Genomic DNA, 24,856 nt, shown 5'->3' on the forward strand with positions numbered 1-24,856 from the left:
TCCTGCTGACAGCTCTTGGTCTGTGCAGCTCTGGGAAGGCTGAGATTTCACAAAGTCACATGAACGAGTGAGCCAACTCTACAGGGCAACTATTGGGTTATTTAGGGAGAAGGTGCAGCGAGCAGGCGGCTGTTACATCACAGGGAGCGGAAAGTGTTTACGTGCAGCTCAGCAGACACGGCTGCGCCTCTGCTGTGGCGCTTATCCTCCTCCTCTGGTCTGTGAGACATCACCGCCCCTCACAGCGAGACACAATGTGGCGTGTGAGGCCGCACACACACGGATTCCCACGTCACTGCAGGTCTCACCTCACCAGGTCCACTGCTGGATCTGGCTCCTGCGTCTTATCAGCTCCCAGCACCGAACTCGGCGCTGCAGGACCGACCTGAGAACCTCAAACCTCATTAATCCAGTCAGAGGGCTGAAAACAGATCACACTATAACAAAGAAGCTTACTTTTACTGTTTTTATTTGGAAAAAATATGACTAAGCCACGATTAAAGGGAAGACATGAGTGACAACTATTTACTGATGAGAAGCCAATGTTCTAGATGACCAATAACCGTCACTGTGTGATATTTATCCAATTTTCATGTCAGTTTTTAAAAGAAATGTTTGTAACTGTAGGATTTTGCGGGTTTTTCAACTTCAATCTTCACTAAACCAAGAGGCCAGTTTTAAATAGGGCTTTCCTTATAAAATTCATAATCTGAATGGATTTATAATTCAACATATTTCAATAAATCATCTATTTTTAGTGTCCATTCTAAAACCCTTCTTTTTTGGTTGAGAAAAACAGTTTACACATAAATAGGGATTTAAACTAAACAAAGAGGAACTTTTATTGCTTAGTTTCTGTATTCTTCCAATCAAAACAAACAGAAAGATGGTTATATGATCAAAAACTCTCAGAAATTATTACTTAAATCAGTTCAAGGATTTCTTCATTTGCATTTTCTAAGAATAGATTGATTAAATTGGATTTAAATAACTTATTATTCTAGTCTTAATTTCAAACCTCCAGAGTGTTAGCTTTAGCTGTTAAGGGCTTTCAGTTTTCCGTGATTACAGACTTTTAAAAATGCAGAAAAAGTTGGAAAAATAAAAAAAATGAGGGGAAGATATTTTGAATGATCACGAATCCTCCATTAACTTTACAATAATCCCCAGTTATGCAAGTTTTAATAAAGGAAATGTACAATCGATGCCATAATTGCAAAGACTGTGTGGTTTACACCAGCAGCAGCTTTATCTTACTTGAAGCCTGTAAAACGACTGTAAAAAACGAAAAGATTATTTTTCTAATATTTCAACTAAATCCAAGAACTAAATACATTTTTTGCCTCTAAATAAATTGAGAATAGAGAGAAAGACTTTGAAGAGGCTTAAAAGTCTCTTAAGCAGAGATCAAAGAAAGAAATATATAATATTGTCTGACAAATATTTCACAGATATTGTCTGACAAGGTAATGACAAAGACAAACTTTTCAACTGAACTAAGTTAAAATGTAAGTCTACCATTAATTCATAATTATGATGCCATCAATAATAAAAACTACAATATACATATTTGGCTTGGGGAAAAATGCTGCAGTGCAGGCTTGAGTAAACATCTTAAAGCTTTTTAAAGTTGAGTCCTTTTTTCCACATCTAGATCAGAAACATTCAAAATAAAGAGTTAGTATGGTGAAAAATATAAGCAGGGGGAAAAAAGATGACTGCGATTGGCTGTTGCATTGGACCAATAGCTAACATTGGTCTCTTTGAATTATCTTTAAAATGTAAAAACCACATTTAAACACTTTTTAAACCTATTTTTAAAACTCCTGGAAGTACGTTTGAAGTAATTTAGAGAAAGTTTTTACACAATCACATTGCATATAATGATGCCTCAGTCTTAAGGTCGTGTCACACAGTCACTATGTACATTTTCCACATATGAAATGTAATTGTTTTGTGGTTTAAGCGTCATTTAAGTAATTCATGTGTTTCTTGGGTCGTTCGTCCATGTCAGCAGAAATCTGTCAAGGGTTTCGGCCGGTTGAGTATTATGCAGCGTATTTTACGTGGTTTATACGCAATTATTGCGTAACCCTTACGCATTTGTGCGTGATTTTTGGGAGATGCTTCTGCACGTGTGGCTTTCCATGACCGTTTCACGTATGTCTAACAGACTATTCACACATGTCCCATGATGTATAGCTTTTATATTGGGTTTACGGCGCACATATCACATTAAACTAAAGTATTTGACGCAAAAATCCAAAATGATTTGCATATAAACAGTGCAATAATCCCACGGTTCAGGTTCTGCGTTGATTTACGTGTTTTTTGGCTGGTCTATTTATACTTCTATGGTTTTAAGGTGGTTCGTTTCTGATACATTTAGGAAGACCACACTTTTTTTCACCTTTTTGATGTATATTCATGAAGGACTAATTTTAATCTGTGCAATATGCACAAAATGTACCTAGCGGCTGTGTGAAATGGCCTTTAGGATCGTGTTCAGCATCACTTGCTCACTGAAATGAAAGCTTGTTGTTTTTTAACAAAAATATGCTGTAAAAGTTTGCCAAATAGGTTTTTTGTTAAAATTCATAAATCAAAGAAGCGCCCTTTGAGTAGCTCTCCTCTGCTGCAAAAAATGTAAAAGTATTTCCAATCAGAACAAGCCCCAACTTGTGGTTTCAATCTGCAGCTCTTCTCCCATCAGACCATCTCCTGATGAGGCTCTCCGACATCTGGGATGATGCTTCTTTGTGTCTCGCCACCTTCAAACTGTCCCCGGCCAACACTCACCATCAGCTCTGGTTAAGAGGTCAAGCCTCTTGCAGTCAAACGTGACAAATTCACCCAGATGAGCTTCAGAGCAGCACTGGGCTGAAATTCAAGACTGAAAGGGGCCGGCGTTAACGTGGCAGGCTCGTCTGATGAAGATGCAGTAAATGGAGCGTGCATTAGTGTAAAGATCATGTGTTGCACATGGCCAACAGGAGGCTGATTCAAGCTGCAAAAAGCATCAACACTGAGGTTTCACTGACAGAGAACGGCATACGAGAGGGGAAAAAGAAGGTCAGAGCTGCTGAGCTCTGACAGCAGCAGGAAGCCCATTTTAACTCTGATCAGCTAAATCTGTGGACTCCAGACAGGAAAAAGGTGCATGACGAAATCTGGGGGATATGTTTCTGTGAAAATCCTTCTGTCACCAATGGCACAAGGACATTAAAGCAGCTAGGTGACCTGATACAGTGTCATGTCAGCATCCCCTCCCTGAAATAAGCTGAAAACAAAGAACATTCACCTCTCAATGACACGCGTCGGGCTATGTAAACATCCCACCACGCCTGTAACTCCACACTGTCTCTCCTCCAATCTGCTGCATCACGGAGGCATCGACCTTGATCTCAGAAACAAAAAACAAATGTGCTCATCTTGTCAGAAACATTTAAATCATTTTTGTTTCCGAGTCTTCTTAATCTGAAAGTTTGCCAATTTGAAAAGATTAACAACAAATTTACAAAACATCTGTAATATACTATTAAAGTCTTCAAGTTCTGTTCAAGGCAGCTGGTTTAAGGGTGAAGTTATCTCCTGATCGGGATCTCAGGTCCCAGAAATGAAGCTTGATGAGAAGTTTTACTGCAGATCTGCAGAGATCGCTGAGGAACACGTTTCCCAGACTTCAGTGGGTTGTTTTATGTTGTTTATCGCAGAAAAATAAATACATTTACATTGGTTCAGATTAAAACATGCTTAAAGTCCCACTCCAGTCATGGTTTGATGCATTTGAAAAGCATTCAGGGTGGTCTTTTAATTGGGATCTTTGTTTTTAGCCAAAAAAAATGTCACTTTTTGGAGCATAGTTTCTGCAGAGCGGCAGAAGTTCATTAGAAATTTGCCTCAACCGCTGATGCGGAGCAAACCTACTCCTCCTTACCCATTGTTGAGAGCTCTCTTGTCTGATGTCCTGCTAGCTTACAGCCCCTCACATCCCAAGTCTAATATTACCAGTGCAGCAAAAATTGTGAGCAATATCAGAGCTATCCAGCTGTACAGTTTTGAGCCAGATGCTGGTGCAATTGAGGAAAACAGACATCCATGGATCTAGTCGTGTGCAAGTGGATGCCACAGAATAGAGCGGAGCAGGCTGCTTGTTACATGGAATTACTCCGGATTCACAATTTGAATGAAAAAATGTTTATAAATACAATTATAAGCTTTTTTTTTTATTTTAATTCTTTTTATACAAGGCCTCCATTCCAAGACAGATGCCACAAGAACATGTTAAAAACAAGGCTTTCCTCTGAGTGGGTCTCTAAAGCCCAGTGATTCATCCAAAAACGACAGGCTGATGGCTTTAGGACCTGAAGCCTCACCTTCTCTGCAGCTCATCCTCATTCTGTCACACGTGTAAATCTGTCAGTCATCTGTCGGAGGCGGGGGAGGGCACAACAACATGCTTGTCCCCCCCCCCCGGGCATCCTCCTCGAACCGGGAGTTGGTGTAATACGATTAATTCTGGTGCTAATTAGTTTCTCTTAGTCGAGCCCGGCTGCTGCCGGTCGCACAGATCCATAACTTATCAAAAGCAGATTAAACGCTCGAGTCCTTCTGCTTGGGCTTCTTAAGAACGTGGAGCTGTGCAGTTGTCAGGATTACTAACGTGTGAAGGAAAGACGGAGGCATCCAGATGTGGGAGCCGTGCATCAACTCTCACTTGCTGCTGTCAGATTGGTATAAAGAGCTTTGGATATCAGAATTGATCACATTTCCTGACATTTTGAAACCACAGTGTGGCAGAGGTGGACGGTGAAGACAAGTAGGTGGTGATAAAAGCAGCAAGAGGAAACTGAAATCCCTGCTTGTAACCTCTGACCTTGCTCTGAAAACGTCAGATTAAGAAGCCCTGCTGTTGATTGGAGGTGGATTAAAACCCATCACGTTTTTGAATCCAAAATTACCTGGAGCTTTTGCTAATGATCAAAGGAGGAGTGTGTGACGGCACATGTGTGGCGCTCTGCAACAGGGGGGTCCCGTGCTGCGGATCCGAGCGATGGGTCCTGACAGCGACCCAGCTTTAGCCGTGAGCGTAAACTGCGTCGCTTATGTAACCGGCCTATTGTTACCCGCCATTAAAATTCGTAAGATTCACATTAAGTTAGGTTCCGAGCAGCCGAGGATGCTGGGAGAACAGAGGAAATGCGAATGAGCTTATACGTGGAAGCACGAGACGGATGCAATGAGACTGGAAGATTCTTGGACTTTTCCTGGGGGGCTGGAGGAGCTTCGTCCTGCATTCTCATTAGAAAACCCTTTGGACACGAAAACACGCGTGGGGGGGTTGGGGAGGGGGGCGTCCATGGAAACACACACACCCCAACAAACGCTGGTTCCAATGATGCTGGTGTTTTCACACTGCTCAGATGGAATGATTTATTCATAATCATGATAGCATAATAAAACAATGAACATTGAAAGCACTGACAGTTGAACCGAAGGCCTCTTTAACAGCATGCACACACCCCCCTCCCACTGACCCCGGCGTCCTCAGTCCTTCGTCTGGTTTTTGTTTTAATCCTTTAAATATATGTATTTTTTAATATAAAACAAGCCCACGTATGATGAGGCGACCGTATTTGTGACCTGCCTCTCCTCGCCGTCTCCTCCTATCCACACCGCCCCATCCTCCGTCATGGACTTTTGGGGAGGGAACATCAGTCTTAAGTGGAGATGGTCGGGGAACGAGCCATAACAAAACAAAAAAAATTGGTTTATTATAACATCCCTGAAAAATAAATCAATGTAAAAAAAAAAAGAAGTTTTTTCTGTAATGATAAAAAAAAGTAAAATAAAAGAAGTGCTGGAGGGAAGTCTGGAGCTCTGTAGGCACGAGGCACTTTGGCACAGAGCGAAGGCCTCGCGTCCGACCATGTGAGGGGGGGGGGGGGGGGGGGGGGGGGGGGGGTGTGACAGCCGGGCTGAAGGCATGCAGGTGACGCCGGGATCCAGCGATTATGAAGAGGTATAGAAGAAGGAGCACCTGACAAACGTGGAGGAAAAGGCCAGCCTCCCCCTCCAGGTAATGCCACGTCTCAGGAGGAGGAGGACGAAGGGGATGAAGAGGAGGACAGGTGGTGTTTTTAGGTGTGTGTGTCAGGGGGGGGATTGGGGGCAAAAGAGCAGTGGAGAGAAGGAGGAGTTTTCTGGCAAAAGCTATACAACACAAACAGTTAAACAGTCCTAGTGTGAAAGCAGAGGACGGCTGGGGGGGGGGTGTTTAGAGGCAGGGGGATGGGGGGGGGGCACAGTGTAGCAGTCCCATAGGTTGGTAAGGGGGGGGGGCAAGCAGGAGAAAAGTTGCTGTGGTCCTTTTTTCTCTCCTCCCCCCACCTCCCACAATCCTTGTGCTGCATGTCGCCGCCCCCCCCCCGCCCGTGACCCCCTTCTGCACCTCCTCTTCACAGGTACAGCTCCTTGGCTCTGATATGCTGCAGCTTCTCCCTCAGCATGCGGAAGGAGGGCCGCATCGCGGCGTCCAGGGTCCAGCACTGCTTCATCAGGTCGTACACCACTGGGGGGCAGCCGTCCGGGGCGTCCATCTTGTACCCCTTTTCCACTCGGGGGACCACGTCTTTCAGCGGCTGCCAGACAGACGCACACGGGTAAAGGTTACCCCCCGCCCATCCACAACCACCCTAACGTAGGGTGCCTACGTGCCCGTAACTATTCGCTAGTTACGGTTCATTTCTGTGGCTCGTTCCAACAGTTAGTGATACACATCAAATTATTCTCACATCAACTCTGAGGCAGATTTTATTCTAATACCACACAACGGTATAGAGGGGCTCCAGCAGTGGGACACACTGCCATCTGCTGGTGAGTGTCGGTGCAGCTACTCACAATTCTGGGGTAAGGCACACGCCCAAAGGAGTAAATCTCCCAAAGTAGGATTCCATAACTCCAGACGTCTGACTTGGTGGAAAACCTCTGTGAAATAAATTGGATTTACTTGAAACAAACGCTGCTGTGTCAAAGATCATCTCAGCTACAAACTCATTCAGCAGCTGCAGCTGAGGAAGCTGCTGGGCACACAGAGCTCCCTTCCCTCTCACCTTCTCTCTTAGTGCTTCTGGTGAGGTCCACTTGACGGGCAGCTTGGCAGTGTCCTGAATGGAGGAGGCCTCCTTGGTGAGGCCGAAGTCGCTGACTTTGGCGATGTTGTCGTCAGACACCAGCACGTTTCGAGCTGCCAGGTCTCTGTGGACAAAGTTGTTGGCTTCCAAGTACTCCATGGCTTCACACACGTCACTGAGGGGAGGGGGGCACAATGAGAAGAGACCATTCAGACCAAGATGACCCACAGATGTCACCTGAGGTTGTCTCGTTTTCATGACATGACAAAAGTCAACAGAAGAATTGAAATGCAATGTTTTTAGGGCCAAAAGAAGGAATCAAAACGTTTCACAAAAGTTCACAAATAATACTTTTCTCTACTCTAAAAGCAGAAGCTAAAGAATAATCGCTTCACTAATAAGTTCAGAGGAGATCTTCATGTTGAAACAGAAAATCCCTCACTCAGGACTGATATGCTAAAGCCTGCTGATCTCTGTTGGGCTCATGTGGTAAATGTGCTGGATTACAGTCTGAGCTTTAGAATTCAAATGAATATTTTAGGATGTTTGACTTACAACCTAGCTATTCATATTTCCAAAGAACTCAAACTGAATTATATTTGTAAGAAAATAAGCGTCTCTTAAAAGCCCACTCCGATGCAAATTGTGTTTTTGGAGTTTGTAACATGTTCTGATTTTTTCTTCTTGATGGAGGACACGTATGAAGAAAATAAAGTCTAACAATGCATTTCTGCGTATTTCTTTAATCAAATCATTGTGAATCAGCAGCAGATGAAAAAACGCTGCTAGAAAAAGATCGTATTTTAGATGTAGACAAAACACTGGCTGGGCCACAGGCTCCTTGCTCAGCTCCATTCTGATGCATCCACCTGTAGACGACTAGATTCATGTACGTCTACATTTTCCTCGCCCGTGCAGTAAAGAGTTTGTAAACAGAGAGCTCTCAGTAACGGGGAGGGGTTGCTCCGCGTCAACGGACATGCTCACGACCCTGAGGTGAATTTCTAATGAACTCCTGCCGCTCTGCAGAGACTACGTTCTAGAAAACACAGGGTTGTGATTTTGGCATAATAAAACATAACAAAAACACTTTTAAAATAGATTAAACAATGATTGGAGTGGTTCTTGAAGTAATTCTAGATGAAATGTCTTACGTTTGTTCTACACTGAAAGTGAAGAGGACTCACAGTGAGAACTTGAGTAAACAGTCTCCCCCAAGAACAGACCTTCCTCTGGAGCGAAGGTAGTCCACCAGGCTGCCCTGTGGGACAGTTCACCGCATCATGTAAAACATACACGTTTACAAGAAAATGGACTATAAAGGTATTTCTATGTTTACTTAGTTAGATTTTAACAATTATAGAAACTTAAAGAGATAAAAATGAAGTGAAACTATTGAATTTTGTAAATTGAGATGAATAATTACTATTGTATGTATCTAACCTAAAATACAGCCACAAAACAAAAAGACACCAAAAAAGTAGTACAATTTACACATTTGATAACCAATCAACAAATCTGGAGCTGTAAATGTCAATTTCACACATGAGACAGGGAGCTCTGGTTTTGTGAAAGCTGTCATGTTTATGTGACAGACACATTTTAACAAACAGTCAAACTATTTAAACAACTTCCTCATATCAGCTTAACAGTTTTTTTAACAATAACCTCAAAAAAGTAGAAAAGAAAAAAAAAAGCATGAATACAGCTGCTTTTCCCAGAAAGCATTGGGCAGCTGTCTGACCTTGGCCATGTATTCTGTGACGATGTAAAGGCTGCCCCTCTCCTCCACGATCACACCCAGCAACTGCACCAGGTTGTTGTGCCTCAGCTGCCTGCAGACATGAGGAAAAGAGGAAACGACTCGGATGAGAACGCTTGGGATGGATTTGGGCGCTGGAGCTGATCTTACGTCATGACTGAAGCCTCGGCGATGAAAGCCTGCGCTGTCGCATCATTTTTGATACATTTGACTGCCACTCTGGTCCCCCTGTAGTCTCCCAATATCACATCTATGAGGGATTGAAATGTTTTACTTGTTTTACTTTTCTAGTGCAGTGCAAATTAAAAGGAAAACAAAAAAAACAGCCATGCTGCAATATCTGTTTCTCACCTCCAAACTCCCCTTTGCCGATGGTCTGGAGGAGTTTCAGCTCCTTCCTGTTCAAGGCCCAGCCGCCTGGCACGAGAGGAGGAACACACGTCAATGTTTTCAAACGTGACCCTCCTGCTTTTCATGTGGTTGTGTCGACATGTTCCTAAGCTATAAAATATTTCAATCTAAAAAGTCAGAAATAAAATCATATTTTAGTTTCTTTTAAAAAAAAATTTCACAGTCCTTAAAAGTCCCACTCCAAGAATCTATTGATCTGTTGTAAATTCAAATTAATTTTATTTATATAGCACCTTTCATGTAAAAAACATTTCAAGGTGCTGTGCATAAAAAACAAACAAGAATACAGAAAAAAACAATCCCTATTCATGCAATAAAATAATTAAATATGCCCCGCACAATAAAATACACAAAAAACAAATATGTATGTGATAAAACATCATAAAATATAAGAGTAAAAATTCCAGATTAAACAAATAAAATGATAAAATGATGTGATAAAACACCATAAAACATAAAAAGTTGTAAAAGCATTCCCAGTGGTCTTTTAGTTGTGGTTAAACTTTTTTAGCCAAAATAAATACATTTTAAAAACGGTCATTTTTTGTGGGACAGTTTCTGCAGAGCGGCAGCAGTTCATCACAAAATTTGGTCTCCACGTTGTGGGGAAAGAGCAACCCCGCCCCCCTTCCCCTTTTCGTTGCTGCAATCTCGAAGCAGGGAGCTAGTGGCTCACCTAGTGTATTTTCTACGTCACAAATACTGCCTGTTTTTTCATCTGCTCCTGATTCATATCAATTTGAATAAAAAATAATAAAAAAATAACTAGACTATCTATATAATCTTCTTTATCTATGTTTACTCCATCATTGGGCAGCAGTTTAGCTCAGGCGGTAGAGCAGGTCGGCGACCAACTGAAGGGTTGGCGGATCGATCCTCTTTCTCCCCAGCACGCTGTCGCCCCGCGAGTGCGGCTAGTCTGCAGCTCACTGCTCCCCCCCAGGGGGTGGGTCAAATGCGGAGAGAGAATTTCCCCATTGTGGGATAAATAAAGTAAATTAAAAAGAGAAAAATGCCACAAGAACATGTTAAAACAGCAAAAACACAATTTCCATTCGAGTGTCTCTTTAAAATATTTGATTCCATAAGATGTTTGTAAGTCAGGTCAGATGGGAACACGAGGAGAGGAAGAGGAGGAGTCTGATCTGGACCGACCTTGAGACCAATCCGTCGTTTTCAAACACCAAATTAATCTCCTTTACTGATTAATGGCATTAGACCAGGGATGACGGGGTGACCTCAAAGGGGTTGTGGTCTTTGTGTTCTTGTGAGGTTATTGTGGCAGGAGATAAACAAAGGCATGTGCGTGTTATGGTGTCAGAGTCCCTGTAGAGTGGTGTTATGGGCTCAGTGTGATCTTACTCCTGGAGAACTCGTCCTGCGCTGCCACTGTCCCCTCCATCAACTTGGGTTTAATCAGCCTGGTGCAAAGGCCATCAGCGTCTTTGGTGTAGTGCTGCAAGAAAATCCACAACCGCTTAAAACCAGCCACATTCAAAACCTTTTATGGTCGACTAAATATTCTCTATCCTCTCGTTGTAAGGTCGGTGAAGTGATCAGGATTGGATGCATGTTATTTTTTTTTAGGACAGGAGAATCTGTTTACACGCTTTGATGTGCAAAACAAACACAAGATTGTTGTTTTTTCCAAGCAACACCACACAGGAACATGAAGGGAGCAATGAGAAGAAGGCTGCTCTAAGATCTGATACCAGGAGACTACGCACATCAAGAAATGCAGCATGACGGCTTTAACTCTTATCAGCGTGCATCTGTGCTGGGGGAGGAAGAAGACCGTCTGGCGGAGCAGCAGAATCCCTGCTTCATTTCAATATAAAAGGGGAAAAAAGAAGGCGGGGCCACGCTGGAAGGAAACACTGCGTTTTCCTCAAAGGGGGGGGGGCAGGATTAGCTGTTCTTTAATCTGAATAACATCATTAATGTTTGAATTCATGAAGCAAAGACAGAACTAACGACACAAAACTGTTTTACTTGACTAAATAAACTATTTACAGCAGTTGGATAACAAAGATGTACTGTAACCTTTAAAGGGCCTGTACCATGCAATTCTTAACACTCTAATAGTAAAGTCTATCCATGTATATGAGAATATATTACCTTTGGCACACAAAAGAACACATCTTTTAAATAAATATCATATTTTCCTGAGCTTTTTTCCAACCCGGAAGTAAGGCGCCTCGATCTCTGAGGCTCCGCCTTTCTCTCCTTCTGGGTGCCGCCCATTTCATTACGTTAACCTAGAGTCTGCCTTCTTTTCAGGAGAAATGAACACTATAACACACTAAAAACCTGAAAAAAAATTGATGTTGCGTGGTATAGGCCCTTAAAGATGTATAACTTTATATAACCATAAGTATTATATTTGATAAATGCATTTCTGGGACTCCCATCTCATTGCCACCATAGAAACTTTTCTTAAAGATTTCAAAAACCCTTTTAGGAAAAGTTTTGCTAATTTTCTCGACTATATAGTTAGACTAACACATATATTGGTATTAATTTTTTGTAACTAACTACTTGCTATATAGAAAGAATGCAACATTTGTTGATGATTTGTATATAATAGTTACACCATGTTAAACATGTGTGGATCGAATTTCAGATGGTGGATCAGGGGTTGACATAGCCCAGAAATTTGCACTGGCCCACAGGGCCAGTAGTTTTTGAAAGTTACTGGCCCGACACCGCGCACAGCGAGACCCGCCGCTCCGCAGGTGCTTGCAACTTTAGGGGGGTCCGGGGGCATGCCCCCCCGGAAAGTTTTAATATGGTACAATTTGGTGCATTCTGGTGACATCACTTATTTCTACACTTTTCAATGACTAAAAATAGAGCATATCAAACTTAAATCTGCTCTAGTCTGTTTCAGATGTTTTGAAGAGCACTGCAGTGTAGTAGGTAACACTAGTTCAGAAGTTTTCATGCTGCTTCTAATCACTGCTATTTCACATTTGTTCCTAATCAATAGTTAAGAAGTTTTATTGACTTTTTTGCCCTGACTGCCTTAAGGTTCTGCTTTTTGTTACTGTTGCAAAGTTACATTTACTTTTTAGTTACTTTAGTTACCTAATTAAATTAAATAATTGAAAAATTAAATACAATTAAATTACTGAGATCATTCAGCTAACTAGAAATACTTACTGCTTACAGTGTTGTAAAGAAAAACAAAATTAAGTAGTTTGACCTTATACTGCATTTGAGTCTGAGATTCAGGTATTTTGAGTTGCCTTTGATTCTTTGACATTCAGCTTAAAGCTTAGTGCATACAGTTTCATCTTCAATGCATTCATTAAATATCTTGCTGTCCATACTACTAATTAATAACTACTAACATATTCCTATCTATTCCTGCCATGTCTTCCACATCTCTGACATGCTTCAGTCTCTCTGCAGTGACGGTGTTGGATTTATGATCATCGCGGTGAAAAACCACCAGGGGGCGCGCTGATATGTGTGTCAGTTTAAATATATCTGCCTAAAATGTAATAATAACCCACTGGCTTGTTCCTTCGTTGTTGCTGTTAAACATTGTTTAGTATTGAATTGTTACATTCAATAAAGTTTGAAAAAAAAAATGAGTGAGCGCGTGCCGCGTGGTGCTCGGCAGTGACAGCCGCGCGCGCAGGCGGGAGAGGAGGAGAAGAGTGATCAAAGGTTTCCCATAGAAACCCTTGAAGTCTGAACACAGCACTAGCAGAAAAAGTGAATTATAAAGACGAGGTAAATCTACACGTTTTCGCAAAATATACTTTATTGTAAAAGGTGAAAAATGTATTAATTGTTAGATATTTTAGTGGCCCGAGCGGACAAGTGAAAAGTAAAGTCTTGTGGTCCGTACTCCTCGAAAAACAGGACCGGGCCAGCGGACAAATGGCTATGTCGAGCCCTGTGGATAAATAAGGTGCTTTTTTTCCCCCTCTGAACACTCATGACAATATTTTTGCATCTTAAACTAATGTTAAAAAAAATGACCTAATCGTCTAACGGCTCATAATTACTACCATCTATATCTCCTGCCTTACTTCCAAAAAATGTGTATCGTCTCTAAACTCTTTGACGTATCTGGCTTTTACAGGGTAAATGATATATATATATATATATATATATATATATATATATATATATATATATATATATATATATTTTTTACTTTTACATATACTTTATTTTCAAAAAAAACCGAGCAAACAGAAAAATCAAGAAAAAAAATCTGACATGAATCCATTTCCATTAGGACTGGTAGGAAGCTGCAAGAGTGAGATTCACTACAGATCAAACAAACCAGTCTGTATTCATCATGAAATCTGGCTACCCATAAACCCTCTGAAAACAGAAAAACAGACTTTTTTAAAGCATAAACAGCCAAAGAATTAACTGAATATTCACAGGTTTGGTTACACAACAGGCTGACTGAACCACCAGGGGGCAGCATCGTACAGAAAGAGGTTTGTCGTTTTAAGAATACCTCATAGCACTGAGGACAAACATTTTTCAAAGCTTTTAAGACACTTCTGAGGTAACTGTTCATCATCCTTGGCATAAAAATGTCAGAAAGGCCTAAAACAAGCTCGTTCAACGTTTCCTCAAGAATTCTTTGCTCCTAAACACACAAAAATGTTTTTTTTTGTTCACAGCTGTTAAATCAGGATCTCTAACTACATAGTTAAGATGGCAGGCTGTAATCACATCGAAAAATACACACTTTAGACTATACTCTTCATTATATTATGGCTCCCTTGTGAAGAGCACTTGCAGCCCTCTTTGCTTTTCTGACAGGATGTCTTCCCTGTGAACGTAGCGGTTAGGAAGCATCACGCGTGCATCAGTCTAAGCAGCCCAGAGAGGCAGAGCTGAGGAGTCGGTGAGAATGTGAGGAATCCTACGACCGGCCGTTCATAGGGGAATCTGACGGAGCAGAGGAGAAAACTGAGATGGACGACAACAGGGAGGAGAAAATGCAATAAGCTCTGAAACCACCAGGGACCGCCGAGACAGGGAGGGCGGTGGATAAAGGAAGTGGAGGAAGAACCGAGCCTGGAGGGTGTGAATTAGAGAAAGCTGGAAAGGCAGAGATAGTGGGTGGCTGATAACAAGAAGGCACTCAGTATGCAGATGGTCCCTATGCCAGCTGGCACCATCCCTTTGTCCACTTCCAACACATGGCGGGATAAAACGATGAGCCCCAATTAAGAGCGCGATAGGTGCCAATCGAGCTCCTCTCTTTATCTAAAAGGATGAAAGGTCTCTGTCTCTGTGCCACCGTGCCTCCTGTCTGTCCCTGTCCTTCCTCTGAACCGGCCAGCAGATAACAGTGAGGGCTGGGAGGATCGCACAGCCTTCTCAACACGTACTTGAAGGAATTTTTAGGGATGCGTCCAGTGAATACTTAATTTCTTTGAAATCTTGGAGTTATATAATGTTACATTTCATCCGTTTTACTTAGGATGGCGTAGATAACGGGGGTAAACTCCTCCCCAAACCTACATTTTTCCAGAGATGACTTCTACCTTAAAAAAAAACAAGAAAAAGACAAAACAAAACCAAAACCCAGAATGGTTCAGTCATTAAAGAAAATAGGGTGCGCCCTCTCTTTAATTCAGTGTTTCACAAACCAAGTTAACAAGACCATATATTTATATATTTCCAAGTATTCAAAAATACAACTTCACACCAAGTATCTTTTATCACTTATTTCCAAATAAAACTAGACTTTTCAACACATTTTACCCGTGATAACATTAAATTCAGGGTTCAGTCATCAGTTTTTGCAATTGTTGTGAAGGAATTGTAATCATATTTTTTTCTCAAAGCAGTCTTAGTTCAAGTTTAAGTAACTGTTAATTTTTCCACCAGAACTTTTAGTCTTTTCTGTCTAAAGAACATTTATTTATTAACTCTCTATTGTCATAAATTTGTAATTCTATTGTTCAAGTTTTTAACAATACAATAGATAGAATAGCCTGACTGGCATTGGCACAAACCTACAATTGATATATTAAAAAAAACCTTGTTATTCTTTATATGTAAGCAATATCTTTAAAGAGAAAAGGCTTTCACAAGACTTCCCATGCAGACATGCATGCAAATGTTTTTAGGTGCATTGAAGTAAGTATTTATTCTGTGCAATCAGAGGTCTGTGGAATCTGGGATTTCATAAAATTAGGTTTTATTTGCATTTTTTCACCATTTACAATCTAAAAAATGTTAAACAAAAATAAAGATGTTTGTGTTTTCTAAAACTACTGCGACTGCAATTTTACACAGTTTGTGTTGTTTCACTGTGATTATTTTTTTTCTTTTTTGATGGCCTGATAAATTTAATCCATTTTTTTTTAATTTATATGGGGGGGGGGGGGGGGGGGGGGGGGGGGCTTTTTACAGTTGAAAACCTTTGGTGGATAAAGTAGCTTATAAAAAGAAAATTCTTTAAAATAACTGAAGCATTTATTTTAAACTCAGAATTGATTTAACATTTGACCATAACTTCTAATTGCAACTTAAACACATCTGTGTAGATTGTCATTTATCCGTGTTGATTCAACAGAAGCAGTAGAAAAATAAAAATTAAACTCAACTGGACTTGATTCATCTTTTATCGTTGAAGACATCTCCCCCTTTTCTTCAGGAGTCTTTCTCAAGTCGAAAAAACGTAGAACTTTATTCTTTGCAAGCAGATTTTGAAGGTTAAAAAAATCTGGGCTAAAAACCTAGTTTGCCACAAAAAAAATTAAAATGGCCCTTCTGTTAAAAGCATCTCTTCCTCTCACTGACATTTAGTAACATAAGAACAAACAAAAAAACAGAAAAAAGGGACATCTGGAGTAAGGGAGAAGGTGGAGCTCAAAAACGAACATCTAGAGCAGAGATGCCCAAATCCAGGCCTCGAGGGCGGGTCTCCTACATGCTTTCCAACCAGTCTGCCATTGAAGCTTCTGATTGGCTAAACACACCTGATCCAGAGTTTCTGGAAAACTAGCAGGAAGCCGGCCCTCAAGGCCTGGATTTGGGCACTCCTGATCTAGAACATGAGGATGTGTTGAATGATGCACCAAACGTGTAACGTGAAAGCTAAACTGGAGCGTGGTCCCTCACCTCCACCAGCTGCATGAGATTCTCAAAGTATTCCTCCTCATCGATGGTGAGTTTGCCGTTGTGGTAGATGATGCGGTAGTGCTCCACCTTCCCGTCGCAGCTGACACACAGGGTGTAGTCCCCCGGATAGTTGGTGCTCTCCCTCACCAGGAACAGCCCGGTTTCTGGGGGGTAGAGAAGCCGCTCCGCCTGCTCACGAGTTATCTTCCCATGAAACCAACTGGAAGGAAACAGGAGAGCAGAAATGAGACGGAGCCAGAATTTAACGTTAAACACTCCCTTTGATCATCTTTAGATCCATTGGAAAAGAGTTCCCAGTGGTCTTTTAATTATGATTATGATGACGTTTTTAGCCAAAAATCAGAGAACCTGTCGTTTTCCAGGTCAGAGTTTCTGCAGAGCGGCAGCCCCCCACACCCCCAACCTAACAATACTGGGGGAACAAAAATGGCGAGCAACATTGGAGCAATCCAGCCGTACAGTTTGGAGCCAGATGTAAGCCCAGACGAGGGAAACACAGACGTACATGGATCCATTTGTCTGCAAGTTTACACATCTGAATAGAGCAGAGCAGAGAGTTTGTGGCCCGCTTAACATTTTTTTCACCAATATCCTAAAGATGCTTCCTGGTTCACAATGATTTGAATAAAGAAATACTCAGAAATGCCATTTTGAGCTTAATACTTTATATCAATCGAACTTTGTTTATAAACCACTTTTCATATAAAAGCAACAAAACAAGCATAATATATAATTTATTTATTTATTTATTTATGTATGGGCCTCCCCTCTCCATACCTACACACAGCCCCCCCCCCCCCCCCCCCCCCCCCCCCACTCCTTTCACACATCCCACCCCCTAACTGATGGGGAGAGACAATGAGACATGACAAATAGGCTGAGCACGAAAACAAGATGTTGGAAATTGGAATCATTGGAACCTCCCTCTCTGTGAACAGCTGCATATACAGCCAAATGCAGCATCACAGGCGGGGACCGCTCCACCACAGCTAAGAGGGGGTGCAGGTTCCCATCCAGAGCCGCAGTGGCTGAACAGCAGCCGACCCAGAGGGAGTGGTCCCAACTGAGGAAGCACCGGAAACAAAAATGAAAAAGTAAACATATGATAAAGGTAATAAACAATAAAACCCTGAAATTAGGTAAATTAAAATAACGCGTAAAATATCTAGTTTAAGTTGATAAAAAAAGATAAAATGGATAAATAAATAAAAATAATGTCTCTCTCCCTCTCAAAATGCCACAAGAACATGTTAAAATCAACAAAAACATTTTCATCAGAGTTGGTCTTTCACTAAAAGAAATACAGCATCTGACATTGAACCTCCTCATGAGAAAAACACCTTAAAGGAGAGTAAAGATAAATCCAACATACAAAATCCATAATCAGATCATCACAAAGGCTTTCGTTTTCTTACTTATGTCACCTGGATTTTTATTTCCATGTTACAAAAGGGTGGACAGTGGAGAGCTGGTGGGCTCAGCAAGAATGTACCTGGAGCCAAACAACAGGAAACACTGAGCTCACAAGTGGCGCACATAAAGAAGTCAGGGGAAGGGTCGGAAACTGACACGCCGGCACTGCAATAACAGGAAAACCCAAAACTGTTCAGAGTTGGACCGGAGAAGGACGACCCGGCCAACCTATTCTTGAGGTCACGAGGGGCAGAGGTGGACTGCCCTTATGCCTCCAGTGAGAAATATTTAGTTTTTGCACTATGAATCGATCCTGAAGAAACTTTGAAACTTTAACCCACAATTCCTGCTCTGAGCCAATGGACACTTTTGTTTTAGCAGAGCTACAAATTAACAGCAATACCTGCTATCCGTAAATATGACTCAAAATCAGCCAATAAAACCCTGGAAGCAGCATAGAAGACATTGTTTTCTCTGTCTTAAATCCCATAAAACCTCCTCCTTGTAACCTCACTAGTGGAAAGTGTGTGGCATCTATTGACTGATGCCCCTCCTCATGCAAAGAGTCAAATTAGCCCCAAACAGCATTCATGCATGCTTCTTCCAATAGGCACTGGCTGGTCAATGGACAATAATTAACTGCTGTAATTGATTTACGCAATTTTTTCCTGTGGCTACCCCTGTCACATCCTCCTCCTCCTCCTCCTCGCCTCCTGAGACAGCACAGACCCTTGTGGCTAAGCGGCTTAATATGGGTCGAGTTGATTAGATCAGCACAGGCAGCTTCTCCGATGGACAGCAGCTCTTTAACTCCCACTAATCTGAGAGCAGGCGCCAAGTAGTGTGGCCACATAGACGCTCAGTGAACGCATACTCGCTGCTTTGTCCTCAGCAATGAAGTGCAGTCTTCTGAAGTGACATCATTCTAACAGAAGACTGATAAAAATGTGGAAAACAACATTTTCGGCACAGCATGGAAGAAGGAAGTGGGACAGCAGGGAGGAATGCCCTATCTTTTTTTGTAGGGTGAGGTTTTCTGCAGGCTGCAAATCTGCCACATGGGGGCAGCAGACGGGACTGACTAAAGAGTGTCGCCCAGTCAATGTAAACATGAGGACACAAGACCACAGCTGAACCCCTTATGCAAACCTGGAGAGGAGGGAGAGGCTCTCTCTGAGGCATCAGGAGACGCATCATGCAGTCAAAATGTCCCTGTGGGCTCCAGTCCGCATTTCAGACGGGCGGCTTGTCAAAATGCAGTCATTTCAAAAGGAGCAGACTGAAAGAAAGCCATGAAACTCTGCAGAACGTCACCAAATGTCAAAGTCATGAGAAACCCATCAATAAGAAAAACTACATTTAGAGGAACAACACCTGAACTCGATCGTTTCATGCTTCTTGAACCCAACTGTGCTTTATCGGGCTAATGCAAATATTGAACATTTTAAAAACGCGGCAGAGTAGAGTAGACATGAAAAGAATAACCATATTTACAAAAACATCCTTCAGCAGGGTTCGAGTTTCAACTTAGTTAGTAGTAAAAGCAAGGCAAACGAAAACTACCAATCAAAAGGCCACCACAGAAAAAAGGAGACACACTAGTGACCATTACCCCAAAAATACAATGTTAATGAGTTCAATTAAAGCTTTTTTTTGGCAGAGTGTGTCTGAGTCCAACCCCAGGGCCCAGACCGGACAGTTGGTCCCAGCTACATGTTTTCCCTTTTCTTAAAATCTGATGGTGAAGGAAGTTTTATTATGGAGAAACTGCAAGAAGAGAAAATAAGGAGTGAAAGTATTCAGTAGCTTCTAAAATCTGTTTTAATTCTTCCTGACAACAATATGCTGTAAAAATTGTAAAACATAGAATTGCAAATGACTGTCAGAGACAAATCTAACAGAGATGCCATGCATACCTGTATAGACATGTTGTTCAACTTAGACTGATGCACATCATCCACTCCAAGCAGCTTAAAAGCTGCATTTATAGTTTTTACACACACACAGTGTGCAAAAATGCGTGACCACAGTTGCGATGGTTATTTTGCTGTATTTTGTTTGCTGCTTGAGATTGTTCCTTTTGTACTGAATTCCCCCGTAACATAATTATGCAAACATTTAGCGCCCAGTTTCTGCTTTGCTTGCACTCTGGTACTCACGGCATCAAACTGAGTTTTCCTCCCGACTTGACTCCTTCCCTTTTCTGGACATAGTTGGCTGGAATGGTGCCCTCTCTGCCCGTTGTGTTCCTCGCTCGGTACCAGTTTGGATCCTGGAAGAAATGAAACGGGACAAAAGTTATGGTGCCGTGAAACCGAACCTTAAAGTAAGAAACCCAACAAAAACTTGAAAAACACAAACACACCAACATACTTTAGGGTAGCCGGAAAAAGCAGCACGGTCAGGACTTTCGAATGACGCACACATGGTGGAGAAAACTAAAAGTTTGCGTTGTTTTAAGGGCTGTCGAATGTGTGAAGAGTCAGGAAAAGACCGTAGGACAGCTCAGCTCTTTTTCTGGGATTGATAACAGAGATTCTGAAAAGGCACTTTTTCATATTTTCACATCTAGCTGTTGGTAGTAAACTTCACCAACTTTCACTGAAAAATTCAACAGCATCGCATTCAGTCGAATAAAAAGCCATTTAAAGAAGCATTGTTATGCGTCTGCATGCATTTATTTATTACAGAGAGAAGTCAAAATGACCTGTTTTCAGTAAACAACATGATCCATTAATAGTGTAAACTAATTTAATTTACTTAGGCATAAAATACATAATATTTAATAGGGCTTTAACAATACGCTAAAATCTCAATTCGGTTCTATTCATAATTTCATAGTTCGGTACATTTCGGTTCGGTACTGCTGTTTAACAAATCTGCCTGATATGAACTGCTATTTTATGAACTATTATTTTATTGTGTGTGTTTTGAATATGAATCTCTCTCTCTGATCTGCTTCATAAAATAAGAAAACTATTAGCTGCCAGGAACCAAAAACTCTGGATACTTAATGCTGGCCTGAAAAAAAACATTTTAACTTGCAAATTTTTTTTCTTGTAGACCCGATTGTTACAGTCGGGCGATGCCGTTTTAAGTTCGTTAACAGATTACGGTAGATGTGTTACTGTGGCATAAGTTGAGATGTTGTTTGTTTTTGTGTGCGAAACGCAGACACACTGCGGAGGTCGGCTTTAGGTTAACGTCATGAAATGGTCGGCCACCACAAAGAGAGATGGGCGGTGCCTCAGAGATCGAGTCATCTTACTTTGAGGTTGGAAAAGAACTAATGTTAAATATAAAAATATTTTCTTTTGTGTGCCAAAGGTAATATATAATTATATACATGGATATTGTTTACTATAAAAGGCTTAAGAATAGCACGGTATCGGCCCTCTAACTGTAAATTAATCGCAGATTTTTAGCTGTTTATTAGGGTAATTGTAAAACTCTTAAGTTTAGTTTTTATTTCTTTTTTATTTTAAGACAGAAAGGTAGGGACCGTTTTATTTGGGTAAAATTGTTTAAGACATAAAAGGCATAAAATGTTAATAATAAAATGAATGCAACATTAATGCAGTGAAAAACTTGCAAACTAAAAACTAAAATGGCTCAAAGAAGACTCCTAATCAGAACTTTAAATATGAGTTTGCATTTATTTATAGAAAAATCTATCAGGTTGCTATGGCTTCAATTGGCCACTAGATGTCCCACTTTGTGCTGGACTGAAACTTCAACATTGAATGTTTTGCAGCAAAAATCAATGACTGTCTACTCATTACTAACTTTGCTTTCTGTGAAATTTTGTCTTTTTTTTTATTATTTTTTTTAACTTGTTCTGTCCAACAACTGATTAAAAGATTAGAGCTGAAGGCCTTTTGTGTTGGACAGGTTTTACCATCACAAAAAGAGGTTATACATCTTCAGAAAACTAGAGTCTAAATTTGTATAAACCCCTTTTTGTTTTTTTAAATTATTTTTCATTTATTTGTTACATTTAGTGTGTGTGGGGAGGGAAATGGGAAGAATGTGTGTGTGTGTGTGGGGGGGGGGGGGGGGAATAAAAGGAAGAGAGGTGGAGAAAGTGGGGGATACAAGCGCTGATTTGAATAAGTTATCATTTTAAGATGTAACAATTATACCAGATCTGCTGAGACGACAAATATTCCATCAAAGGTGAAATTCTGACACGAAAATGAGCGGAAGATCTCTGTCCATCGATACACTGTGTTAGGAGGAGTGTCTAAAGTGGAAGTTAAAATTGTGGGGCGGACCAGTGAAAGATGAGCATGGATGTTTCACCGTTACCCCCCCTCCACCAGACCATCCCCACAAGGCCTTAGATGAATCAGGGCGTCTAATATGCGAGTAAAAGTGGGATTGGAGAGCGGGCGCCCATGCGACCCCAGAGAGAAATGCCCCCAGTGTGTCCCACCCATCCAGTTCCCGGAGCCCTATGTGCAACATTTGTTAGGGTGGGAGTGGGGAAGAGCAGGCGGATGGGCACAACCGGGGGAAGACCAGTTTTTTAAAGAAAACCGTTCATCTCAAATTTTGTGTGTCTGCATTATTTCCTGTTACTTGATCTTCTATTATGCAACAATCTTCTGTACTGCTGTCTGGACCTTCCAGTAGCAAACCTTTGGTGGTGAATCTACTTAATATGGAAAAAAATATTTACAAATTACTTATTAGAGTAGATTATATATTCATAATCAATGATACTTTTTGTCAGTCTAACATCGACTGTTTGTTGCAGTTCTAACTATGTGAAATTACTATCAACAACTAGGAAAAGTATTTCCGAGAAAGAAAACATTCTTCCTCACCCTGGTGACTCCAATGATGGTCAGAACATCCCCTTTACAGAAAGGCAGGTCCTGTTCGTTGGCAGTCTGGAAGTTGTACTTGGCTACACACTCTGTGCCGGATGTCCATGGGGCCTGAAACATGTTGACAAATTATACAAAAAATACAAATGGAAAATTGAATAAAAAGCCAAAATGTATAAATATAATCTAAAGAAATATCTAAATTATAAAGAGAAGAAAAAAGGGGGGTTTCTTTGACCAACATAATTATAAATTATGAATACAATTTGTCAAGAAAATTTTAATTTGAGAAGAAACTAACATGCAGACCTCATTGCATCTTTCCTGGCATTTGTAATGTGACAGTCAGCAGAGTGTACACACCTAACGTGTCTAAATCAGCTTCGTATTGTGATCAAAATCCAGATTTTGCTTAAATAACACCAATCAAGTGAAACGGCAGGGTCAGAGTACAAAGCAGCAGGTGTGTGAGTCAGCTGGTGTATTCACAGCAGTGGAGTGGATCTGACGTAGCCTCTGTTACAGTGATTAGGGGTTTGGGAACAGGGCTGATTGCTGCTTGAAAGAACCTCAGGAAATAAAACATTTCTTCCGTTTTTTTTTTATTTCTACACGGTCAGAATTGCTTTAAATGTAGAGTTTGGAGAACAAACCACAGCAACTTGTATTTTTATCTTTCAGTGAAAAGTATTGCGAAATCGTTGACGTCACAGACAGATTCTTACAGTTTTCCGACAATTTCAATTCAAGGAATCCATCCTTTTCTGTACTGTCTTTCAACATATGCCTATTTAATTATTATTCTACTTATTATCAGTGACAAATCTGAAATAATGTCACAAAAATTTAATCTTTGAGATTTTTAGAACATAAAATAATAGTAATAAGTTGCTTTTTCAACATGTTTATTTGTCAGCAAACACTGCATTTTGCTGCCAAAGAGACATGATGCATTATAACATCCATGTTTGCTGGAGTAGGGAAGAAAAATGGGAACACTTCCGCAAATCAGAGTAGTATCTACTTCATCTTAAGATTTACCAAAATACTTTTTTTTTAATTCTGTCTTGTCCTCTGAAATCACAGCCTAAAACAGCTACGTATCTAAATTCTGCTTTGCTAGTCCTGCAAGCCAATTTTATTTTCTGAATGTATGGGCACATTTTTCCTATTATAATGAAAAGGTTTCCTTTAATCTTGATTTGTTTAAATATTATGTTTTAGTTTAATTAAAGATGGGTTTATTGACTCCAATAACAGCACATTTGTGGATGGTTCCATTAAAAGAAACACCTACATGGATCCCAGACATGATGGAGGGAATTTGGCAGCAGAAGTCCTTGGGCAGGCAGTGGTCACTGTTCAGCTAGTACCATCAGAGCTGAAACACACAAAAAAAGGATAATCGACATGAGGAATGCAAACAACAGCAAGGCTCCATTTGAGGTACGCAGACGAAACATGATCCGTCTTTACCTACATGAATAAACGAACATCGTTTGAGGAACCCGATTTATGAGCCTACAGCCACTGCTTTTTAGTAGGGTTACAGACTTTGAAAACATGTTTTATTATGGCAATATGTCTAGGGCTGTAAATGACAAAGCTGATTTATTTGATGTCATCTGGCTCTTTTCAACCTTTAAAGACTTATTTAACGGCTCTTTAAAAGGAAACCTGGATAGGAGAAAAAAAAGGCAGAAAAAGAAAAAACAAGTTAACAGTCTTACAACGGCAATGAGCTCCTTCCCGTCTGACTAACATGTTGACATTTTTCAATAGAATTACAGACATTTATTTCGCTTAAAAACTTTAATGTTTGAATCTGTCTGATTGGAAAAAGTAACGTTTTCTAACGTTCTGCCCATGTTTCACCACTAAAGAATTTTCTTTGAAAGAATAAAAAGAGACCAAGGCATTGCGACAGTAAATGAGCAAGATCCCCGACAGTAAACCCCATTCACAGCGTCTCCCTCAGAGCCCAAACACAGAACAGGAAGTTCAAACAAGAAGGGTGGAGAGGGAGGCAGAGGAGGAAGTGGCCAACACATATTTTCCAGAGCTTTATAAGGAGGAGGGGGTTGCACTCAGAAAGCGACGTGAGCACGGGTTCTCTGGTCACTTCCATCTGATTATTACTTTATGAAACCAATTCAAACAGTAAAAAAGTC

At 40.8% G+C, this 24,856-nt stretch overlaps 1 protein-coding gene across 4 annotated transcripts in view; it reads right to left on the reverse strand.

Annotated features, from left to right (window-relative positions):
• Positions 1–5,390: 5,390 nt before the first annotated feature.
• cskl (c-src tyrosine kinase-like) overlaps positions 5,391–24,856 on the reverse strand; it is a 39,429-nt gene continuing 19,963 nt past the window's right edge. For 2 of the 4 annotated variants that reach the window (XM_011493818.4, XM_023953654.2), the window contains exons 2-13: positions 23,983–24,066; positions 22,683–22,796; positions 20,013–20,125; positions 16,420–16,639; positions 10,669–10,762; positions 9,247–9,312; positions 9,046–9,145; positions 8,878–8,968; positions 8,321–8,394; positions 7,113–7,308; positions 6,901–6,987; positions 5,391–6,641 (exon numbers count right to left, since the gene is read on the reverse strand). In XM_011493818.4, the coding sequence (XP_011492120.2) occupies positions 6,459–6,641; positions 6,901–6,987; positions 7,113–7,308; positions 8,321–8,394; positions 8,878–8,968; positions 9,046–9,145; positions 9,247–9,312; positions 10,669–10,762; positions 16,420–16,639; positions 20,013–20,125; positions 22,683–22,796; positions 23,983–23,997 (1,353 nt within the window). In that variant the 5' untranslated portion in view covers positions 23,998–24,066 and the 3' untranslated portion in view covers positions 5,391–6,458. The remainder of the gene's footprint in view (positions 6,642–6,900; positions 6,988–7,112; positions 7,309–8,320; positions 8,395–8,877; positions 8,969–9,045; positions 9,146–9,246; positions 9,313–10,668; positions 10,763–16,419; positions 16,640–20,012; positions 20,126–22,682; positions 22,797–23,982; positions 24,067–24,856) is intronic. The other 2 variants (XM_078944649.1, XM_078944650.1) reach the window with 2 other exon arrangements.

This window comes from Oryzias latipes, chromosome 3 (assembly GCF_053564925.1).
Source record: "Oryzias latipes strain Hd-rR chromosome 3, Olatipes_Hd-rR_3.1".
Lineage (NCBI taxonomy): Eukaryota > Metazoa > Chordata > Actinopteri > Beloniformes > Adrianichthyidae > Oryzias > Oryzias latipes.